This window comes from Panthera pardus, unplaced genomic scaffold (assembly GCF_024362965.1).
Source record: "Panthera pardus isolate Hobbes unplaced genomic scaffold, ASM2436296v1 HiC_scaffold_2, whole genome shotgun sequence".
In the NCBI taxonomy this organism is placed as follows: domain Eukaryota; kingdom Metazoa; phylum Chordata; class Mammalia; order Carnivora; family Felidae; genus Panthera; species Panthera pardus.
The window spans coordinates 146,390,603-146,412,479 of record NW_026526765.1 but is presented as its reverse complement, the minus strand read 5'-3'; the positions used below and the strand labels follow the sequence as shown (position 1 = coordinate 146,412,479).

General features: G+C 37.9%; 1 protein-coding gene across 3 annotated transcripts in view; it reads left to right on the top strand.

The window, feature by feature from the left end:
* YTHDC2 (YTH N6-methyladenosine RNA binding protein C2) overlaps positions 1-9,862 on the top strand; it is a 69,150-nt gene extending 59,288 nt beyond the window's left edge. For 2 of the 3 annotated variants that reach the window (XM_019469624.2, XM_019469626.2), the window contains 4 exons: positions 5,612-5,815; positions 6,513-6,695; positions 7,899-7,990; positions 8,088-9,862. In XM_019469624.2, the coding sequence (XP_019325169.2) occupies positions 5,612-5,815; positions 6,513-6,695; positions 7,899-7,979 (468 nt within the window). In that variant the 3' untranslated portion in view covers positions 7,980-7,990; positions 8,088-9,862. Of the gene's footprint in view, positions 1-413; positions 2,425-5,611; positions 5,816-6,512; positions 6,696-7,898; positions 7,991-8,087 lie in introns of those variants that run through there. The other variant, XM_019469625.2, reaches the window with a different exon arrangement.
* Positions 9,863-21,877: the final 12,015 nt, after the last annotated feature.

Here is a 21,877-nt window from a genome sequence, read left to right as displayed (position 1 = left end):
ATTGATTTTTCCAATTCAGTGGTTATATTAAAAAAATACAAGACAGGGTGGGGTTAGGAAGATAGATGTTGGTAGGGAATTGAGAACTATGTATCTTTTAAAAAATTTGTAATACAAATGATTTCAAATGTTTAGAATATGTTACTTTTATTTCTCCTGTTGTTGGTACTGAGTAAGTATTTCATTAGGGTTATTTAGCTATATGTTGTGTTCTGGTGAGGAAAATATCTGCTGAAACACTCTTGTTAAATAAGAGGAAAATAAAATGTTTTTTTGTGGATTTGCATTCTTAGGTTTTGAGGTTTTTATTTTAAAATACCTTTATTTAGATACGCACAGTAAAATTCACCACTTTAAACTGTACAATTCAGTGAATTTTGACAAATGTATATAATTATGTAACTGTATCACAGCCAGGTACAGAACATTCCCATCACCCTTGGATCATGACAACCACTGAACTGAACTGCTCTCTGTCCCTAGAGTTTTGCCTTTTCTGGAATTTGCTGTAAATGGAATCCTATGCATGTAATTTTTTGTGACTGGCTTATTTCACTTTTGAAATTCATCCAAATTATTCAGTGTATTATTAGTTTATTACTTCTTATTGCTGAATCGTATTCCACTCTTTGGCTCATACTCATAGAATGTTTATCCATTCACCCGTTGATGGACATTTGGATTGTTTCCACTTTTGGGCTGTTGTGAATAAAGCTGCTATAATATTTGAGGGCAAGTCGTTGTGTGTACGTATGGTTTCTATTCTTGGGTAAATACCCAGGAATAGGATTGTTGGGTTGTATGGTTAAGTGGACGTTTACCTTTACAAGAAGCTATCCCCACCATTTTCCAAAATGGCTGTACTTTTTTTATTGCCTTCCATCATCTATTGAGAGTCCCATTTACTCCATATTCTTGACAATAGTGATCTCTTTACTATTGGCCATTCTAGTGGGTATATAGTGATCTCCCATTTTGTTTTTATTTGCACTTCCCTGATGACTAATGATGGTGAGCATCTTTTTATGTGCTTATTTACCATTCTTGAATTTTCTTTGGTGTGGAGTAGCTGTTCAAATTGTTCAACTTTTTGGTTGTTTATGGGTTGTCTTTTTAATTTAGTAGTAAGATTTAAAAATATATTTCTAGATACAAGTCTTATATATGTTTTGCAACTTTTTCTAATAGGCTGTGCCTGCATATTCATTTTCTTAACAGTGTCTTTTGAAGAGCAAGTGTTTAATTTTGATAAAGTCTACCATATTTATTTTTTTCTATTTTGGTGTCATCTATTTTTCTATTATGGTTCATATTTTTTTGTGTTCTAAGACGTCTTTGTTTAACTCAGGATTACAAAGTATTTCTCCTAGAAGTGTGACAGTGAGAGCTCTTATATTTAGGCATATGATCTGTTTTGAGTTAAGTTTTGTTTATAGTATGGGTGGATCAAGGATCATAATTTGGCATTTGCCTATACAATTGTTCTAGCACCATTTGTTGGAAAGATTCTCCCTTTCCCATTGAAATTATCTTGGCATCTTTGTCAAAAATCAATTGACTGTAAATATGTGGTCAATTTATTGGACTGTATCCTGTTTCATTGATCTGTATACTACTCTGTTTTTGCCTTTGCTACGGTAGTTTGATTATAGTAGCTTTATACTAAAGTTGAAACCAGTTAATTTTTTTCTCCAACTCTTTTGTTCTTCTTAAAAATTGTTTTGGGGGGCCTGGGTGGCTGAGTGGGTTAAGTGTCCGACTTTGGTTCAGATCATGATCTCATGGTTTGTGAATTTGAGCCCCACATGAGGCTCTCTGCTGTCAGCACAGAGCCTGCTTCGTTCGGATCCTCTGTCCTCCCCTCTCTCTCTGCCCCTCTTCTGCTTGGTCTCCATCTCTTTCAAAAATACAGAAACATTCAAAAAATAATAAAAAAAATTGTTTTGGTATTCAGGGTGTTCTAATGGTCTTTCATATAAGCTTTAGAAAATGCTTGTTAATTTCTACAGAAACATATTTTGGTATTGAGTGGAATTGCATTGAATTTGTAGATCAGTTTGAAGAAAATTGATAACAGTTTTTAGTTTTATAATCTATTAAGTGTGGTATATATGTGCATTTCTTTTGATATTCTTTAATTTTTCACAAGTGTTTTGTAAATTTCAGAGTTCAGGTATTATACATTTTTTGTTAAGTTGATCACTAAATATTTTATATCTTTGATGCTGTTTGTAAAATTTTTAATTTCCAGTTATTCATTGCTATGATTTAGAAATACATTTGACCTTTGTATATTTACCCAATATGATGTGATCTTACTTCATTTATTAATTGTTCGCTTTATATGAGATTTCTCAGGACTTTCTACATGGATAACCATTTCATCTATTAATAAAGGTAGTTTCACTTTTTTCCTTTCCAGTATTGATTCTGTTTATTTTTTTTCTTGCCTGTTCTCTCTGGCTAGAACCTCCAGTAAAATGTTTAATAACAGTGTTGAGAACAGACCTTTGAGGGAAAACAACCCCCCCTCCCAACCCCCATCCCTCATTAAATCTGTCACCACTTATCATAATGTAACTGTGGGATGTTTCTTTTTGGATTTAGTTTGCTGAGAGGGTTTATTAGGAATAAATGTTGAATTATGTTCAGTGCTTTTTTTGTCTTTACATCTGTTGAAATGATAACACAATTTTTTTTCTTCTATTAATAAATTGGGTTTTGTTGACTGCTTTTCTAATGTTTATACCTTGCAGGATCATGACATATTATGGTGTTAAATATTAATGGATTTGATTTTGCTTAATCAGAACTTCTGTTAAATTTGGGATCTTTGTTCATGAGGGATATTCTATAGTTCTCTTGTGTTATTTTTGTATTGTTTTGGTATCAGGGTAATGCTGGCCTCATAAGATTATTTGGGAAGTCTTATTTCTACTTCATTTTTGCAAGAGATGCATGGGATTGATATGATTTTTTCCTTAAATGTTTGGTAGAATTCACTACTGTAGCCATTTTTTAACTTTCCCTAGTATATCTTGAATTAGTTTTATGCCACCTCAGGTATAGTTTGAGAACCTTGCAACAGTGTATTTTTATTTTACCCTTTCGTTCTTTGTGTTACTTGTCTCATACATTTTATTTGTATATTTGTTATACTTGCTGCAGTGTATTGGTTTTTTTTTACTTCATAGTAAATTATCTTGTACCAAAAGTCAGAAAAATGTGTTTTATGTTTACTAAATATTTACCAGTTCTTGTGTTCTTTATTCTTTTGTGTTGATGAGGATTTCTATCTTGGATCATACGCTTCTGTCTGGAAACCTTCTTTGAACATTTTCTCTGGTACAGATATTCTGGAAATGAATTCTTTAAGCTTTTTTCTGAAAAACCATTTTTCACTGTTATTTTTGGAAGCTATTTAAAAATTTTTTGTAATGTTTATTCATTTTTTGAGAGAGAGAGATAGACTGTGAGTGGGGGAGGGGCAGGGAGCGAGGGAGACACAGAATCCGAAGCAGGTTCCAGGCTCTGAGCTGTCAGCACAGAGCCTGACTTGGGGCTTGAGCTCACGAACTATGAGATCATGACCTGAGCCAGAGTTGAAAGCTTAGCCGACTGAGTCACCCAGGCACCCCAAAAGCTGTTTTTACTGTGTATATAATTCTAGGTTGACAGTGGTTTTCTTTTGTTACTGCGAAGAAGTCACTCCATTATCTTCTCGTTTACATAGTTTCTGAGGGAGGTTTACTATCATTTTTGTTTCTCTGTATATAATGTTTCTCTGTATGTAATGTATCTTTTTCCTCTACCTGCTTTTAAGATTTTCTCTTTATCACTGGTTTTCAGCAATTTGATTTTGATATGTTTCTATTTGTAGTTTTTTTAAATGTTTTTTCTTATGATGAGAACTTTTTTTAATTTTAATTTTTTTAAGTTTATTTACTTACTTTGAGAGAGAGAGAGAGAGAGAGAGAGAAGGGGAGAGGCAGAGAGAGAGTGGAGAGTGAGAGAGAGAATCCCAAGCAGGCTGTGCACTGTCAGCACAGAGCCTGACATGGGACTTGAAGTCACAAACTGCAATATCATGACCTGAGCTGAAACCAGGAGTCGGAAGCTTAACTGGCTGAAGCACCCAGGCGCCACCCCACTCCCCCCGCCCGTTTGTAGTTCTTATTCATAGTTTCCATAGTTGTAGTTCGTATTCATAGTTTCCATCAAATTTGGAAAAATTAAGATAATTATTTCTTCATGTATTTTTTATGTCTCATCGCTTCCCCCTCCTTTCTGGGACTAGGGATATATAAGTGCAAGACCACTTGATACTATACCATAGGTCACTGAGGCTGTCTTCATTTTTTTCAATTCTTTTTTGGTTTCTTTGTTTCATTTGAGATGGTTTCTCTGGCTATGTTTTCAAGTTCACTGATGTTTTTATTTGTAGTGTCTCATCTGCTGTGCATTCTTTCTAATGTATTTTTCACTTTAAATATTATATCTCCATCTCTAGAATGCCCTTTGGGCCTTTAAAAAACACTTTCCATTTCTCCTTTAAGGCACATGCATGTTTACTTTACCTTCTTGAACACAGTGAATATATTTATAATAGCTGCTCTGACATTTTTTTGTCTCCTAATTCCATCATCTGTCAGATGTGAATCTTTTCCTGTTGGTTCATTTTTTCCCTGGTTATGGATCTGTTCTCCTCCGTTTCTTTGCATTCCTTATAATTTCATTTGGCTGCTAGATTTTTGTTGTATTCCTTTAAGTAGTGTCAGACATCTCTCTGGTATACCACTAAGTAAGTGGCAATCAGTTAAATGTTTTTAAGATTTTTCTTTTAAGTGTTATAGCAGGTTCCGAGCAGATTTTATTCTGGTACTAATTTAGTTTCAGTACTAAGGCATGAGCCTTCTGTGGGCTGATGCCCTATGTATTAACAGTTGTTTCAATTCTGGCTGGGGAGAACATCAAATACTCCGATCCCCGTGTGAGCTCCAGGAATTACTTAGTTTACTGCTTTTGTCTGGATCTTTCCCTGGCGTTAAATCATGTTTTCTCACTCACGTGCAGGTCAGTACTTGTCAGAAACTTGTGGGTACCCTTCTTCAGTTCCTTGGGAACTCTCCTTCTGTGCAAATCTCTTATATCCAGCACACTGCTGTGCAAATTCTAACCCTGGCCTCTCAATTCCAGGCTCTCTCTCTGCAGTTCACTGAGACTGCTGGATTCTGTTTCCCTTCCCTGCACTGTTGCCTGGAAGCTGTATCCAGGCGGGAAGCTGGAGCAAATTTTTGCTTTGTTTTCAGCCTTTGAAAGTGTATTGAAATAGTTTCTGAAAATACATTTGGAATATAAATCAAAGTTTGTAATCCCAAATCCTTCTTGATAAGAGATTTTGAATGCTCTGAAAATGAGTGCTTGGTTTTGGCTCTGTAACCTCATTCTGAGGGAGCCTTGTGTAGCTTTTCAGGCACAATGGAGCTATTTGCACTTGTTGGATATTTGGTAAAATACTTTGGTTTATATGTTTATGAAGATGTTATTTAATGGAGCCTATTGATTTTGAAAGGTCAAATTACCTTTCAAGAACTTATGCATTCTTTTATAGGGCTCAAAATCTCCTTCACCAAGACCAAACATGCCTATTCGATACTTCATAATGAAGAGTAGCAATTTGAGAAACCTTGAAATTTCTCAGCAGAAGGGTATCTGGTCTACAACCCCTAGTAATGAGCGGAAGCTAAATCGAGCCTTTTGGGAAAGCAGCATGGTTTACTTGGTATTTTCTGTTCAAGGATCTGGACATTTCCAGGTGAGCCATCCTGAACCAGTAAAATGGGGTTGTTCTGGCTGCAGGTTAGACCACAGAGATTAAAACAAAAACCAAAAACACCCTGGCTTTTTATTGCATCAGAATGCAAGAATGCATTTTGCTTGACAAAATGAGGAATGTATTGTACCTCTTCAGGGGAATGATAATAGGGATCCCTTTGTTTTCCTTGTCTTACCAGAATCTCTTTAGATAAACCATTTCTCCTTCTGAAGGTAACTTTAGATTTACTGTTTTTCAGGTGGATTAAGAGTAATGAGAAGCTTGACTTTTTTGGTAAAATGTTTATTTAAATAGGCAAGCAAGTTAGAATTGACAATCCAGAAACTTGAGTATGTTTCTTAACTCATCTTGACTTGATGTATAATATTTGGAAGTAAAACTTATAGGTTAGAGTATATCCATTTATCATGGAATAAATGTGGGTTTAGGGCTGTTAATACATTATTTAGAAAATATCTGTTCATACTAAAATTATGTTAGAAGGCTAGAAATGTGCTAATACATCTTTTTTATAAAAAACAACAACTTCTTTTTGTTTTTGTTAGATATCTATTGTTCTTATATTACACTTTACCTTAAAATTAAAGAAAAAAAAATGGAGAGCTTTCTCTGGTAAATTTTATTCAGACATTTAATATCCTCCTTACCTTTCCCCTTGCCCTCATTTGACCCACAGGGATTTTCTAGGATGTCTTCGGAGATAGGAAGGGAGAAGAGCCAGGACTGGGGCTCCGCTGGACTGGGAGGAGTGTTTAAGGTGGAGTGGGTCCGGAAGGAGAGTCTTCCCTTCCAGTTTGCACACCATCTACTTAACCCCTGGAACGACAACAAGAAGGTCCAGATCAGCAGAGACGGGCAGGTATACGGTGACCTTTCATATTTGCCTTCCTCCGGTCTCTTGGTTTTGTTTTGCTGCTACGCAGTGGTCCGTTTGAGAGGGAGACGTAGGAGTACAAATTGTATATTCTGTGTGTACACGGGAGACGGTGGCTTAGGTTTGTAAAAGAGTTAGTATAAAAACCTGCTCGTACTGGTGTTTGACAGAGCTCATTGCTTTTTTAACATTTGGTAAATTTGGCTTCTCTCCATCATTACGGACAAAGTCCCTCATAAGTTACTTCATGGAGGCTCCTGTTGTCTTAGTAACTGAAGCTCTGATCAAAACGGAGTGTAATTCTGAAGTAATCTCACTGAGGGTAACAACAGCATCTGACATCTTTGTGCCTTTAACTAATGATGCAATATAAAAACAGCCTTTTGATATTTTTGTGACTTGTTTTGTTTCTGTTATGTTTGCTTTGCCTTCATCATTGCTGCTGACATGTATTTTAAGCTGGTTAAGGGGATGGGAATGAACATATATATGGACTGCTGTGCTAGCTGCTTTCCATGAAGTCATTTAATTTAATGCATATTGCTTTATTAGCTCAATTTTAGGTAGGAGAAATAGGAGAAATTATTCTAAGGTCACACGGCTAGTAATCTATTTAAACCAGTGTGGCTCGCTTTAAATCGCCATATGAAAAGTGTTTGGGTTCTTTTTAAATGCACATCGTATCACAAGAGGACTATAAATGACATTCTTTTCAGTTGTATCAGAATATTTTAATTTTTATTCTATACTAAGGATTTTGAAATAAGCCTAATTCCTAAGATAAGAATATTATATACTCATCATAATTTCTTAACAACCCCCCCAAACATCGAATACGCTAGGTTTCACAGTAAACCTTTGAAAGTTGAAGTGGAGTGGTTTTGGTAAATCTCCATTTAAAAAAAAAAATCATGATTTCCACATAGTAAAAACTCCAGAAGAACTCCATGGAAATCTCTTTACCGTTTTGTCACAAATAGTTGCTGTATTTGAGGGTTAACTACAATCTTGAAGTCTGGAAGTGAACTTCACAAACCTGAACATAGGTTGCATGATTTTATCATGTTCTGGTAGAAAAATGAAATTCAAAGTACTTCTCTTATATTTCTATCAACATAGGTTTTGGTGATTAAAAAAAATTCAATCCATTTCCCTTGGTGTTTGTTGTGTGACTTGTGATTTATCCAGGAGCTCGAGCCTCAGGTTGGTGAACAGTTGCTCCAGTTATGGGAACGCCTTCCGTCGGGAGAAAAAACCACGACTGATTGACCTGAACTCAGGTTACACTATACTTGACTTTGAGTACTGGCAGTATTTATGAGTGTTAAGGATATCTTTCAAATTACTTACCCCCCCCTTTTTTTTTAACTCTTTCAGATCTCTTAACTACAGAAGAACATTGCACCTACTTATAACCACTGAATGCACTGACTTCTAAAAATTGAGGTGGAGATAGATGTGTGTGATGAATGAATGGGCTTTTCTGGCTTAATGTTACTTTAGAACCACCATCTTCATATAAAAGAGAAAAGGGTAATTTAAATTTTTATAGTGATCATAAAGAATGATTATGTAATGTTTGTTAATTATATGTTTATACTTGAATAAAATAGTAGCAGGTAACACTATTTGGCACAACAGCAGTTACTTGAAAAACATACTTAATTTGAAGTTAAACATTTCGTTTGTTGAAAACACTGACTCATAACTCTTATTGATGATTTTTTTAATGCAAAGTAACTTGTTTCCTTTTAAGAAGGGCCTGTATCAGTACCTCTGAGCACCATTTTAGAAGAGCTAAATAACTCTTAAGGTTTGTCATTAAAAACAATCCAGTTCTAAAAATGTCCCTTTTAAAAATAGTGTGTGCTGATTAAGGACTATTCATTCTGCCATTTTAAACCTGAGCTACATTACGAAAAAAAGGAGAGATGTTCTTTTTTCTTTGATTATAAAGTGCAGTAAAATCTGAAGAAAATCAGGGTTCTTTCCTGTCTTTGACTGGATCAGATTTAGTGCTTAGTTTTATTCCTGGTCCTGCATCTTACCCCCTCCTCTCATCTTACAACCTTCACACCTTTCTTACCTGAGCACGGTAATTACCACCTCTCTGCTTTGGCTAGAGAAACTCAGCTTGGACAAGTTAAAAATGTAAACAAATGGTGCATGTTACAAAAAGTGCCCAGCAGTTAGCAGGAGCCTGGTTGGTGTATGTCTTTCAAACGAAAGCCACACCACAATTCAGCATGCCTCCTGCTTGCTTTCCAGTACTTTTCAGGCTCCTTGCGTTTTTAGATTTCTTACTGTTTTGCATTTATGGTTTAATAAACGGGTGTGTGTGTGTGTGTGTGTGTGTGTGTGTGTAATTTTTGGTAAACCAGTGACAGTGCCAGCTCTCCTGTTTCCTTGTCTTCTCAGGATTATTTGATCTCTTTACCACCACTCTGTAAAGTTTCCCCAGTGGCTTTTTGAAGGAAAATAGAGGTACAGGGAAATACAAAATGAAAGAAATGTCTTGGTTATTGAGCTCTAAATAGAACAGCTTCGATAGCACTTCTCATGATATATTTGGGTTATTGAAGAAAAACCAACATGAATCTAATTTAAAGGCAAGAAGAAAACTCTTAAGGCTTTTTTGCTTCTGCATTTGAAAACAAAGAAGTGAAAAGTCCTGGGTCAACATAAGATCTTGGGAACCCGTCTTTCTCTTGGAAAGTATTGTGTGTTGGTGCAGTAGTTTAGAATGGCAGCTGTGATTTTTGCCTGTGTTTGTCGTTACTGGCTTTTTGTTGGTTTGTTTTATACTTTGAGATACACTTGTAAATTGAGCCTATGTGAATTATGTTCTGCTGTATGTGTATTACAGGTTTTTTTTTCCTATTAGAGCAACTTGTGTTTTTTTTCTCCTGATACTGTATATACATTTTGTTTGGGTATATATTTAACAGTTTATGGTATTCTAAATTTGGAAGTGAGAACTTTTAAAAAATAAAACTTGTTTTAATGTCCTTCTGTTTTCTAATATCTAGCCCTGTATGTAAATGATGAGTTTGTTGATATTTAAAATGAACACAATTTGAATGTAATTAAAATGCTGTTTTTGGAAGAGATGAACTTTAAATATACTTATTAAATGAAATTCTGTTAAATTATTTAGGTCTTGTTATTTCTGATGCTCTATAATAGGGCTTATCAATAATATCCCTTGAGATATTATTAATGAGTTTCAAACACCTTGAAGAATACTAAATTGATATATAGAAGGTGATGATTTCACATCATTATCTCTTTCGTGAAAAAATTTGCCTCATTACCACAAGGGGATGGAAAAAAAGGCTCAAGATGTGTTCAACATAAAATCTTTTGAATATGATAAACCACGCAGCCATTCACCTTGCATTCTCAGTCAGGACACTGCATTTTGGTGATGTGCCACTATATCCACTGAACACCCCAGCCTCACTCTACCAATTACAGCAGAGATTGGCGGGGTGGGGGGCATAATCTCAAATGTGTACTTCAAGAAAAGACCGAATTTGAGAATTTAAGAATTTGTCCTCAGAGACTCATTTTTCACCATATAAAATCTTACTTCCTGCAGCAGGGAAAGTCTTGAGGACTAAGTCAGATGAGCTTCACCCCTGGATCCCTCGGACCACACATGTAACCGACAAGTGACAACACCTGCCAGTCTATGTGAGCTTCCTGTGGCACAGGTGCTTGCTGTGCTCCAGCACTCTCCACAGCTCCTCCCCACACACTGGACCACACAGTGCACTCAGCGTGCCCAGGGCCACCAGGTGTGCTTTGGTCTTTCCAGCCAAGGGTGAAATTTTCGCTTGACTGTCTCCTAAAACCACAAACTCTGCATTTTCAAAATGGAACTAGTGTTCCTTCCTACAGCCTGTTCCACTGAAAGCTGTTCTCTCTTCAGCTGATGCCGGTTCCAGCCTTAAGGTTGCTCAGACCAGAAAATGTACAGTCATCCTTGACGCATTTCTTTCTCTCGGTCTCATCCATCAGAAAATTGTCTCGGGTCTACCTTCAAAGTAGATCTAAACTCGGACTGTTTCTCCCCGCGTCGGTCACACCCACTCTGGACTGAGCCACGGTCCTTGTTGCTTGGGTTATTGAAATTGCTTCTTGAAATTTGTCTTCCCTCTTTGACCTCTCCCCGCTGCCACCAGTCTGTTTTCCACACAGAAACCAGTGATCCTTTTAAGAACATTCAGTTTGTGTCACTTGGCTGCTCAAAGCCCTGTAGTGGCTCCCCGTTTCTCTCAAAAGCCAAAGTCCTTCCCATGGCACAGATACCTACATGATCTGGTCCTGTCTTGTGTCTCAGGCGGTCTCTCCTCAACTCCTATACTTACTCCACTTCAGCCATACTGACCTCCTGACTGTTTCTTGAATATAGGTGTGTTCTAGCCCAGAGACGAGTGTCAGCTCTTAATTCTGCCTGGAATGCTCTTCCTAGAACCTCTGGCCAACTGGTCATCACCATGTAGTGTTAGGTTTACTGGAAAGTTTTCTGTGAAGCTTATTTAACTTTTATTTCATTTTATTTATTAAAAATTTTTTTAAATGTTTTTATTTATTTTTGAGAAAGAGAGGGAGAAAGAGACAGAGCACAAGCTGGGGAGGGGCAGAGAGAGAGGGAGACACAGAATCCAAAGCAGGCTCCAGGCTCCGAGCTGTCAGCACAGAGCCTGATGTGAGGCTCCAAGTCACGAACCGTGAGATCATGACCTGAGCTGGAATCAAGAGACCCTTAACTGACTGAGTCACCCACGTGCCCCGAGAGCTCATTTAACTTTTATAATTAACATACAGTAAAATCAATGTTTCCTAGATGTGCAACTCTGAATTTTGACACACAGACTTGTAGAACTTTGCCCTTGATGAGGATATAGTTCCATCACCCCTGAAACTCCCTCATGCCATTTCTTTGTACTTACAGCCTCCTCTCACCCATAATGCCAGCCAGCCTTAGGTCTGTTCTCTGTCATTCTAGTGTTCTTCTTTTGAGGATATTACATAAATAGAATCACACAGTGACTGGCTTCTTTCACTCAGCATAAGGCCTTTGAAACTGATCCCAGTTGTGTATATCAAAGTTCATTTCCTGTTATTGCTGGGTAGTATCCCATTGTATAGAACATGCCATTTTTTTAGTCATTGACCTAGGATACACACACGTGATTATACATAGAACAGCTATTTTGTGCACACCTTTTTGTGTGAAAATAAGTTGCCATTTGTTGAGTAAATACCTAGGACTGTAATCGCAGGATCATATGGTAAGTATGTTTTATAAGAAACTGCCGAATTATTTCCCAGAGTGGCTTTTCTGTTTTGCATCCCTACTAGCGATATTTTGGAGTTCCGGTTGCTCCACATGCTTGACAGCACTTAACAGTTGTCAGGATATTTTTTTTTTTTCTTTAAGTTGAAAATACACATCAATTTTATTAAATTGTTGCTATGTTCCATTGAAGAACAGTGTAAGGAACTATTTATTATTACAAGGTGCCTATTCTGCATGTTAGGTTTTCCTATTTGGTGCAATAACTTCATAAATACTAGTATACTGTAATTAATTCAATTTACACCAAGACACCCGCCAGAGGCAATCCAATATATCTAAGAGGGATATGTTCACAACCTCTCTTCATCTCTTTTTATTTTATTTGTTTCTTCCATCATGGTAAGTGTACTCTTGAATCCCTACCACCTATTTTCACCCATCCTCCCCCACCCACCTCGCTGGTGGTGACCATCAGTTTGTTCTCTGTAGTTAAGAGTCTGTTTCTTGGTTTCTCTCTCTCTTTTTTTTTTTTTAACTTTTTTTTTTTAATGTTTGTTTATTTTTGAGACAGAGAGAGACAGAGCATGAACGGGGGAGGGTCAAAGAGAGAGGGAGACACAGAATCTGAAGCAGGCTCCAGGCTCTGAGCTGTCAGCACAGAGCCCAATGCGGGGCTCGAACTCACGGACTGTGAGATCATGACCTGAGCCGAAGTCGGACGCTTTACCGACTGAGCCACCCAGGCGCCCCGGTTTCTCTCTCTCTTGCTCACTCTTTTTTTTCCCTTTGGTTGTTTTATTTCTTAAATTCCACATATCTGTGAGATCATATGGTATTTGTCTTTCCCTGGCTTATTTCATTTAGCGTTAAACTCTAGCACTATCTATGTTGTTGCAAATGGAAAGATTTCATTCTTTTTTATGGCTGAATAACCTTCCATTGTGTATTATACACCACTTCTTTGTCCATTCATCAGTTGATGGACACTTGGGCTGCTTCCAAATCTTGGCTATTGTAAATAATGCTGCAATAAACATAGGGGTGCATTTTAGTGTTTTTGTATTTTTTGGGTAAATACCCAGTAGTGCAATTACTGGATCATATGGTAATCTATTAATTTTTTGAGGAACCTCCCTACTGTTTTCCAGAGTGGCTGCACCAATTTGCATTACCACCAATGGTGCAAGAGCTTTACTTTTTCACCACATCCTTGCCAACACTTGTTGTTTTTGTTTTTGTTTTTTTAATATTCTGAGAGCAGAGCAGGGGTAGAGAGAGATGGGGAGGGAGAGAGAATCGCAAGCAGGCTCTGCTCTGTCAGCGCAGAGCCCGACACAGGGCTTGAACTCATGAACTGTGAGATCATGATCTGAGCTGAAATCAAGAGTCAGACGCTTGACCGACTGAGCCACCCAGGCGCCCCTCTTGGTTTTTTTATTTTAGCCATTCTATTGTCAGCATCTTCTGTTTTTATCATTCTTTTACATGTGCATCAGTATCTGATCATGGTTTTCGGTTGTAGCTCTTTAATGGCTACTTATGTTGAACATCTTTCATATGCTTATTATGCTTGTTATGTCACTCAGTCCTGTCAGTCCACAAGCTCTGAGATCATGACCCGAGCCGAGGTTGGATGCTCAACCGACTGAGCCACCCAGGCACCCCAAATTTTGACCATTTTAGAAGTTAAGTCAGTTATTTTCTTACTGTTGAGTTTTGAGAGTTCCTTATAGCCTGTACTCCCCTTTATGTACAAGGCTCCCCCACTGGATGCCTGAAACCATAGACTGTACCGAACCCTATATACTGCGTTTTTTCCTATATGTACACACCTATGATAAAGCTTAGTTTCTAAATTAGGCCCAGTTAGGGATTAACAACAACAAATAAAATACGATTATAACCATCTACTGTAATAAAAGTTATGTGAATGTGGCCTCAAACTATCTTAGTGTCCTGTACTCACCCTTCTTATGATGCTGTGAGATGATAAAATGCCCGCATGATGGGATGAGGTGAGGGGAATGACGTAGGTGCTGTGACATGGCGTTAGGCTGCGACCTACCTGATGGTGCCAGAGAAGGAGAATCGTCTGCCTGTGGATTGAGACTGACTGTCCGTAACTGAAACCGTAGAAAGGGAGGGCTGCTGCATTTGGAGTATGAGCTCTTCGTCCAGTATGTGATTTGCAAGTATTTTTTCTCTGCCTGTAGCTTGTCTTGTCATTGTCTTCACAGTAGTTTTTGTAGTTTTTTGTAGATTCACAATATTTTTGTAGTTTTAAGTTTTGATGAACTACAACTTAGCAATTTTTTTTTCTTTTAAGGATCGTGACTTTGATGTCATGTCTAAGAACCTTATCACCAGTCACTAAAGGTTTTCCTCTTCTTTTTTTAATGCTTATCTATTTATTTTGAGAGAGAGAGAGAGAATCCCAAGCAGGCTCTGTGCTGTTAGCACAGAGGCCAATGTGGGGCTTGAACTCACAAACCATGATTCCATGACCTGAGCCAAAATCAAGAGTTGGACGCTTAACCAACTGAGCCACCCAGGCACCCCTGAAGGTTTTCCTCTATGTTTCTTCCTAACAGTTATGTAATTTTATATTTTATATTTAGATTCATGATCCACTTAGAGTTAATTTTTATACAAGCTGTGATATTTAGGTTGAGAGTCCTTTTTACGCATGTGGTTATCCAGTGGGTCCAACACCACTGTGGAGAAGACTGCTCTTTATTGAGATACTTTTACATCTTAAATTTTTTTTTTAATGTTTTATTTATTTTTGGGAGAGAGAAAGAGCGGGAGCAGGGGAGGGGCAGAGAGAGAGGAAGACACAGAATCCGAAGCAGGCTCCAGGCTCTGAGCTGTCAGCACAGAGCCTGATGTGGGGCTGGAACTCAGGAACTGTGAGATCAGAAGTCAGATGCTCAACCGACTGAGCCACCCAGGCGCCCCTACAGCAATTTTTAAAAGTGGGGTAGTGAGGACTTGCACTTGTTTTTTAAATTAAATTAATAAATTTAAACTATTTAAAATTAATTAATAAATTTAAATAATCTCTACACCCAGTGTGGGGCTCGAATTCATGACCTGGAGATCAAGAGTCTCACACTCCACCAACTGAGCCAGCCAGGTGCCCCAAGGACTTTCACTTTTAACTAAAATGGAGTAACATAGACCAGATTTACTTTCTTGCTCTAAACAACATATATATACATACATATATGTATGTATATATATTTTTTCATATATATATGACATATATATGACAAGACTCCTGAGTTGAGGAGACAGAGTTGAAAGTGGGGAAACCCAACAGCTCAAGTTCATAGAACAGAATACCAGAGGGAGAACTGCTTACAGAGAGAAGCCTAGAGATGTGTAGATGGTCCCCCTGGATGCATGCATGGGCAGAAAGGGTAGGGGGAAAAAAACGTTTGAAAGGATTAAAGGGAATAGTGCCTGCTCCCATCAGCCAGACTTGTAAAAATCCAAAAGAAGACAGAGGAACAAAGAAACAACAAATGGAAGTAAATAGAAACAAAAATAATGAACAAAAATAAAACAAGTAGCAAGATGGTAGATGCACACCTAACAAAATCAATAACCATATTAAATGTCTAAAAGTCCCAACTAAGGGATGCCTGGCTGGCTCATTTGGAAGAGCATGTGACTCTTGATCTTGGGGCTGTGAGTTCAAGCCCCATGTTGGGTGGAGAGATTACTTAATTAATTAAAAAGAATTTAAAAATCCCATTTAAAAGGGAGAGCTTGTGGGGTGCCTGGGTGGCTCAGTCAGTTGGGTTGTCCCAACTTTGGCTCGGGTCATGATCTTGCGGTTCGTGGGTTCAATCCCTGTGTCGGGCTGTGTGCTGACAGCTTAGAGCCTGGAGCCTGCTTTGGATTTCGGGTCTCCCTCTCTCTCTCTACCCCTCCTCTGCTCACGCTCTGTCTCTCTCTCAAAAATAAATAAACATAAAAAAATAAATAAAAATAAAACAGAGAGCTTGTTAGATTGGATATAAAAAATTCAACACTCAACTATAGGATGCCTATAAGTAATGTACTTCAAGTATAAAGACACAAATAAGGTAAATGTTAAAAAAAAATGGAAGAAGTTATCCCCTGCTAGCATTAATGAAAAAGAAAAAAACCACACTAGTATATCTATATTAATATCAGGCAAAGGAAAATTCAGAGCAAAGAATATAATCTGGGATAAAGACAGTCATTTAGTCATGATTAAAAGGGTCTATGGACGTAATAATCTTAAACACTTAGGCATCTATAAAAGAGCTTCAAAATACTTAAGTAAAAATTGATAGAACTGAAAGGAAAAACAGACAAATTCACAATTATTGTCAGACATTTCAATACCCCCTTTTCAATAATTGATAGAAAAAGTAGTCAGTAAATCAGAAAAGATACGGTGGGCTTGAAGAACACTATCAACCAACTTGACCTGATCAACCCAACAGCAACAAAATACACCTTATTTAAGTGCACACAGAACATGTATCATGATAGACCATCTCGTGGGCTGTAAAACAAATTTCAAAACATTTATATTTTATTGCGGCAAGAGCACTTAATAGAAGATCTACCCTCTTACCAAATTTTTAAGTGCACAATAATGTTAACAACGTGCAGATCTCTAGATCTGCAGATCTAGAGGCCCGTAAGTACAGCAGACCTCTAGAATGTACTCATGTCGTATAACTGAAACTTTCTACCCTTTGAACAGCAACCCTTCATCTCCCTCTCTCCCTAGTCCCTGGCAACTGCTATTCTGTTTCTACAATTTTGACTGTTTAGATTTTATTCATGTACATGGCATGACCCACTCTTTGCCCTCCTGTGACTGGCTTATTTCACTTGACATAATGTTCTCCAGCTTCATTCATACTGTTGTGTGTGTGACAGGGTTTCTTTCTTTTTTAAGGCTGTATAACATTCCATCGTATGTATGTGCTACATTTTCTCAATCATTCGTTTCTTGATAGGCATTTACATTGTTTCCATGTCTTTGCTATTTTGAATAATGCTGCACTGCACATGGAAAGCATGTATCCTTCTGAGATCCTGATTTCAATTTTTTGGATATATACCCAGAAGTAGGATTGCTGAGTCAATATGGTGATTTTGTATGTATGTATGTATGTATGTATGTATTTAAAGGTGTTTTTTGTTTGTTTGTTTGTTTGTTTTTAGTTTATTTTGAGAGAGAGAGAGAAAGAATCCCAAGCAGGTTTTGCATTGTCAGCTTGCAACCTGATGTGGGACTTGAATCCATGAACCGTGAGGTCATGACCTGAGCTAAAGTTGGATGCTTAACCGACTGAGCCACCCAGCCATCCCTATTTATTTAAAAAAAAATTTTTTTTTTTTAAAGTAGGCTTCATGCCCAGCACAGAGCCCAATGTGGGGCTTGACCTCAGGACCCTGAGATCAAGTCATACGCTCAACTAACTGAGCTACCCAGGTGCCCCTGGTAGTTTTGTTTTAAAATCTCAATGAATTTGAAAGGATTCACGTGCCACAAAATGTGTTCTCTGACCACAGTGGTCTTGAGTTGAAAATGAGTAATGTCCGACTTTGAACTAGCTAGAAAAATGCAATGTTTTCCTGTAAGTTCCACGATTGACTCTTCCTGGATCAGTTGGTCATGTGCTTATCTCCACACTAGTCTATTATCACTGTGGTAATTGACCAAATGTATAGTAAATGCTCACCTCAAACACATGGGCGAAAGATAGGAGAGAAATGGTTCTCTAAAGGATTATCAAAGTAATATTCCCAGAATGAAAATTCTGGGGCAGGAAAAATTATTAGCTATGCAATACCAAAACTAGAACTTTCCCTCTAAGAAACTTTCTAGAACTAGTTAGTGAGTTTAACAAGGTTGCAGTATACAAGGTCAATATACCTCCAAAATATTTTAAAATCTCTATATAATAGCAACAAACAATTGGAAATGAAAATAATACCATTGATCATAACATCAAAGATATCAAATACCTAGGAAGAATAATCTGACAAAAGATGTGAAAGACTTATAGGCTGAAAACTACAAAATATTGCTGAGAGAAATTAAAGAAGACCTAAGAAAATACCATATTCGTGGTTGAAGACTCAGTATTGTTAAGATGCAAATGTTCTCCAAAATCTATAGAGTTAACACAATCCCAATCAAAACCCCAGCAGCCTTTTTTTTTTTTTTTTTTCCTTTTGTAGACCCCAGCAAACTGATTCCAAAATTCATATGGAAATGCAAAGGATCAAGTATAACCAAAACAACTCTGAGAAAGAACGACTTTGGAGGGTTCACACTACCTGATTTCAAGACTTACAAAGCTATAGTACACAAAACAGCTTGATACTAGCATAAAGATAGACAAATAGATCAATGGAACATAATGGAGAGTCTAGAAGTAACCCCAACATCTGTGGGCAATTTTTTTTTTTTTTTAAACAAGCGCATAAAGGCAATGTGATGGAGGCGGTTATAGCCCTTCCAACAAATGGTGAGGGAACAATTGGCTATCCATAGGCAAAATAATGAACTTAGATCCCTATCTCACAGAATATAAAAAAATCAACTCCTAATAGATCATTGCCCTAAATGTAAGAGCCACAACTGTGGAACTGCTAGGCGAAAACAGGAGAAAAGATTTCTTACATCCACTGTCTCTGGGAGAACAAAAGGATAAATTTGGCTTCATCAAAATTTGAAAGTTCTGTTCTTCACTCTTTATTTTTGAGAGAGAGAGAGAGAGAGAGAGAGAGAGAGAGAGAGAGAGGACAAGTAGGGGAAGGGCAGAGAGAGATGGAGACACAGAATCCGAAGCAAGGCTCCAGTCTCTGAGCTGTCAGTACAGAGCCTGATGTGGGGCTCAAACCAACAAACCATGAGATCATGACCTGAGCCAAAGTTGAACGCCACCCAGCACCCCAAAACTTCTGTTCTTCAGAAGACACTGTTACAAGCAGTAGACTGCAGGAGAATATTTGGAAGACATATATCTAATAACGGACTTGTATCCAGAATACCTAAAAAAAATTCTTAAAACCGCAATAAGAAAACAACCCAATTAAAAAGCTGGGCCATGTTGAAAAGATATTTCGCCCAAAAAGACATACAGAAGACAAATAAATACATGAGATTATGCTCAACACTATTAGGCATTAGGAAAATGCAAACTAAAACCCACGATAAGATACCATTACATATCTGTTAGAGCAACTAGTGTGTTGGCAAGGATGTTTACATTCCCTGATGGTGGGAATGTAAAATGATAGAACCACTTTAGAAAACAGTTGGGCATTTTCTGAAGAAGTAAAACATACACATAAAAACATACACATAAAAGCATTAAAAGCATTCCACTCCTAGGTACTGGTCTAGTTTTTTCCTAATTTGCATATTTTCATCAGAGTAATTGTATTCCTTGTTTTCATGTGCTGCCTTCTTCTGCTCCACAGACCATACACTCCCTGGAGGTGGAGAATCTTTCCATTTTATATACTGAGTTTCTTGCACAATGCCTATCAGGTATTTAATAAATGTTTAAGAAATCACTAACAGCAGGGGCACCTGGGTGGCTCAGTTGGTTAAGCCTCTGACTTTGGCTCAGGTCATGATCTCACAGTTCCTAAGTTCGAGCACTGCACTGGGCTCTGTGCTGGCAGTGTGGATCCTGCCTGGGATTCTCTCTCCTTCTCTTTCTGCCCCTCCCCCACTCGCTCTGTCTCTGTCACTCTCAAATTAAATAAATAAACATTAAAAAGTTACTAAGAGCAGTAAAGAAAATAATGATGAGAAAAATTCATTATTCAATATGAATTTTACCTAGTCTCTTTTTAGTATGGAGCAATATTTTATTCTATTTATTTTCATCTAAAGTTATATGATAATGTTGCTCCCATGCTATTTCAGACTTCTAATTCATTCATAGTAATGGCTATGTGATATTTAATAAATTTCATTCATTATAATAAAATCCCTAATTTTGTCTTTTTTTCCTAGTATTAATGCAAACATTTTCTTATTTTAAATAATTTCATTAGGACATATACCCAGCAGTGGTATTACTAGATGAGAGGGTATGAACAATTATATTACATTATTTTAAAGTATACTTAGCTAGCAATGGAGCATATGGTTCCTTAAACAGAATGGTTTGGGTCTGTTTGGGGACCCAATGATTTGGGAAATGGTCTTAGCTATACCTGGATAAATTTTTTCAAAAGGATTTTTAAATCAAGAAAATCATCTTTAAAAAATATTGGGCCTATTGTCTTTGGGTTTAAAAACCAAACACCTATTTTTACTCTTGGTGGGTCTTTCTTTTCCATGTGGCATAATTTTTTTAAAATGTTTATTTTTGAGAGAGAGAGAGAGAGAGAGAGAGAGAGAGAGAGAGAGAAATGTCAAGCAGGCTGTGCACTATCAGCATGGACCCCAACGTGGGGCTTGAACTCATGAACTGTGAGATTATGACCTGAGCTGAAATCAAGAATCGGATGCTTAACTGACTGAGTCACCCAGGTGCCCCTGGCCATAATTTTTTAAAAACAATTCTATAGTTATGAGTTTTTTTTTTCCTAAGAACATGTTTCATCCACCCTTAATTTATCTTGGCTAAACATCAGAAACCCTTATGTGAGTATATAAATATGTAAAAGACTCTGTCTTGTTCCAAAAAGGATTTGAGATTGTATTAAACCAAATTCTGGTGTGAAATGTAGGGGAAAATACCAAAACAAGAAATGATTTCTTGGAGGACTGTATAAACAGCATAATGCGGGATCATCCTGCGAGAGAAGGACACCTATAATGTTCTGCCAATATTTTGATCATCCTTAGAGAAGACGTGGCTTCTGGAAATTTTGATTAGTTTTTGGTCTTTTGCTTTAAGTTAAAAGTGCTATTAAGTACATGATGAAGTATGTTGCACTGAGGAAGAGTTACCTTTTCAGTTCACCCCTATGGATTTGGTGTATGTATCAATCACAACCTTTGGTGTTACTTAATTGTAAGTAACACATACTGACTCAAAGTGGTGAAGGGCTTTATTGGAAGGATGTCAAACAGCTTCCAGAATTGATGGATTTGAAGGATGAGGTATGGAAACAGGCAGGGGTAGATGGACTTAGAGCCCAGGAAAGGTAGGATCAGGACCGCCCCCCTAGCTCTGCTGCTACTGGGTGCTGCCAGTGCTAGATTCTCACTTCTTTTTCAACAGTTTTCCAGCCTCCCTGAAAGGGCGGACCTACGCCGGCCGACTCCATCTTGTTCTGTGTCCTCCACCTTGAGTGACTATGTCCCCGACATGCCCCCTTTCTGGGAAAATCGCAGACACCTCAGACCACGCCTCATCCCCTTGAGTAACCTCCCGCTCACCCATTCAAACTTCCTGATCAAAACACGCCTGGCGACCTGCGTAACAGGACTCCGACCATTCCCCAGCCAATCGGCTGAGGCCATGACCCTTCCCCAGCCACTCGGCTGAGGGCACAGCCATTACCTCACCAACTGCCCCTAGACCCGTATAAAACCTTTGTGCTTTTGAAAGTTGCTCTCTCTCCCGGCATCTCACCGCTGCGTCGTCGGTGCAGGTAGGGGATTGAGCTCGAGCTAGCTCGAATAAAGGCTCTTTTGCTTTTGCATCGGACTCGGCTCCCTGGTGGTCTTTGGGGATCGTGAATTCTGGGCATAACATCCCCTGTATCTTTGTCACACCCTGTCAAGAATCAGAGGTGGTAGGAGCAAGTGACTGGGCAAGTGGGTACTCTTTCTGTTACGCAGTAGGAAAAAGAAGGATCTGGAGTGCCTTGCTGGCTCAGCCAGTAGAGC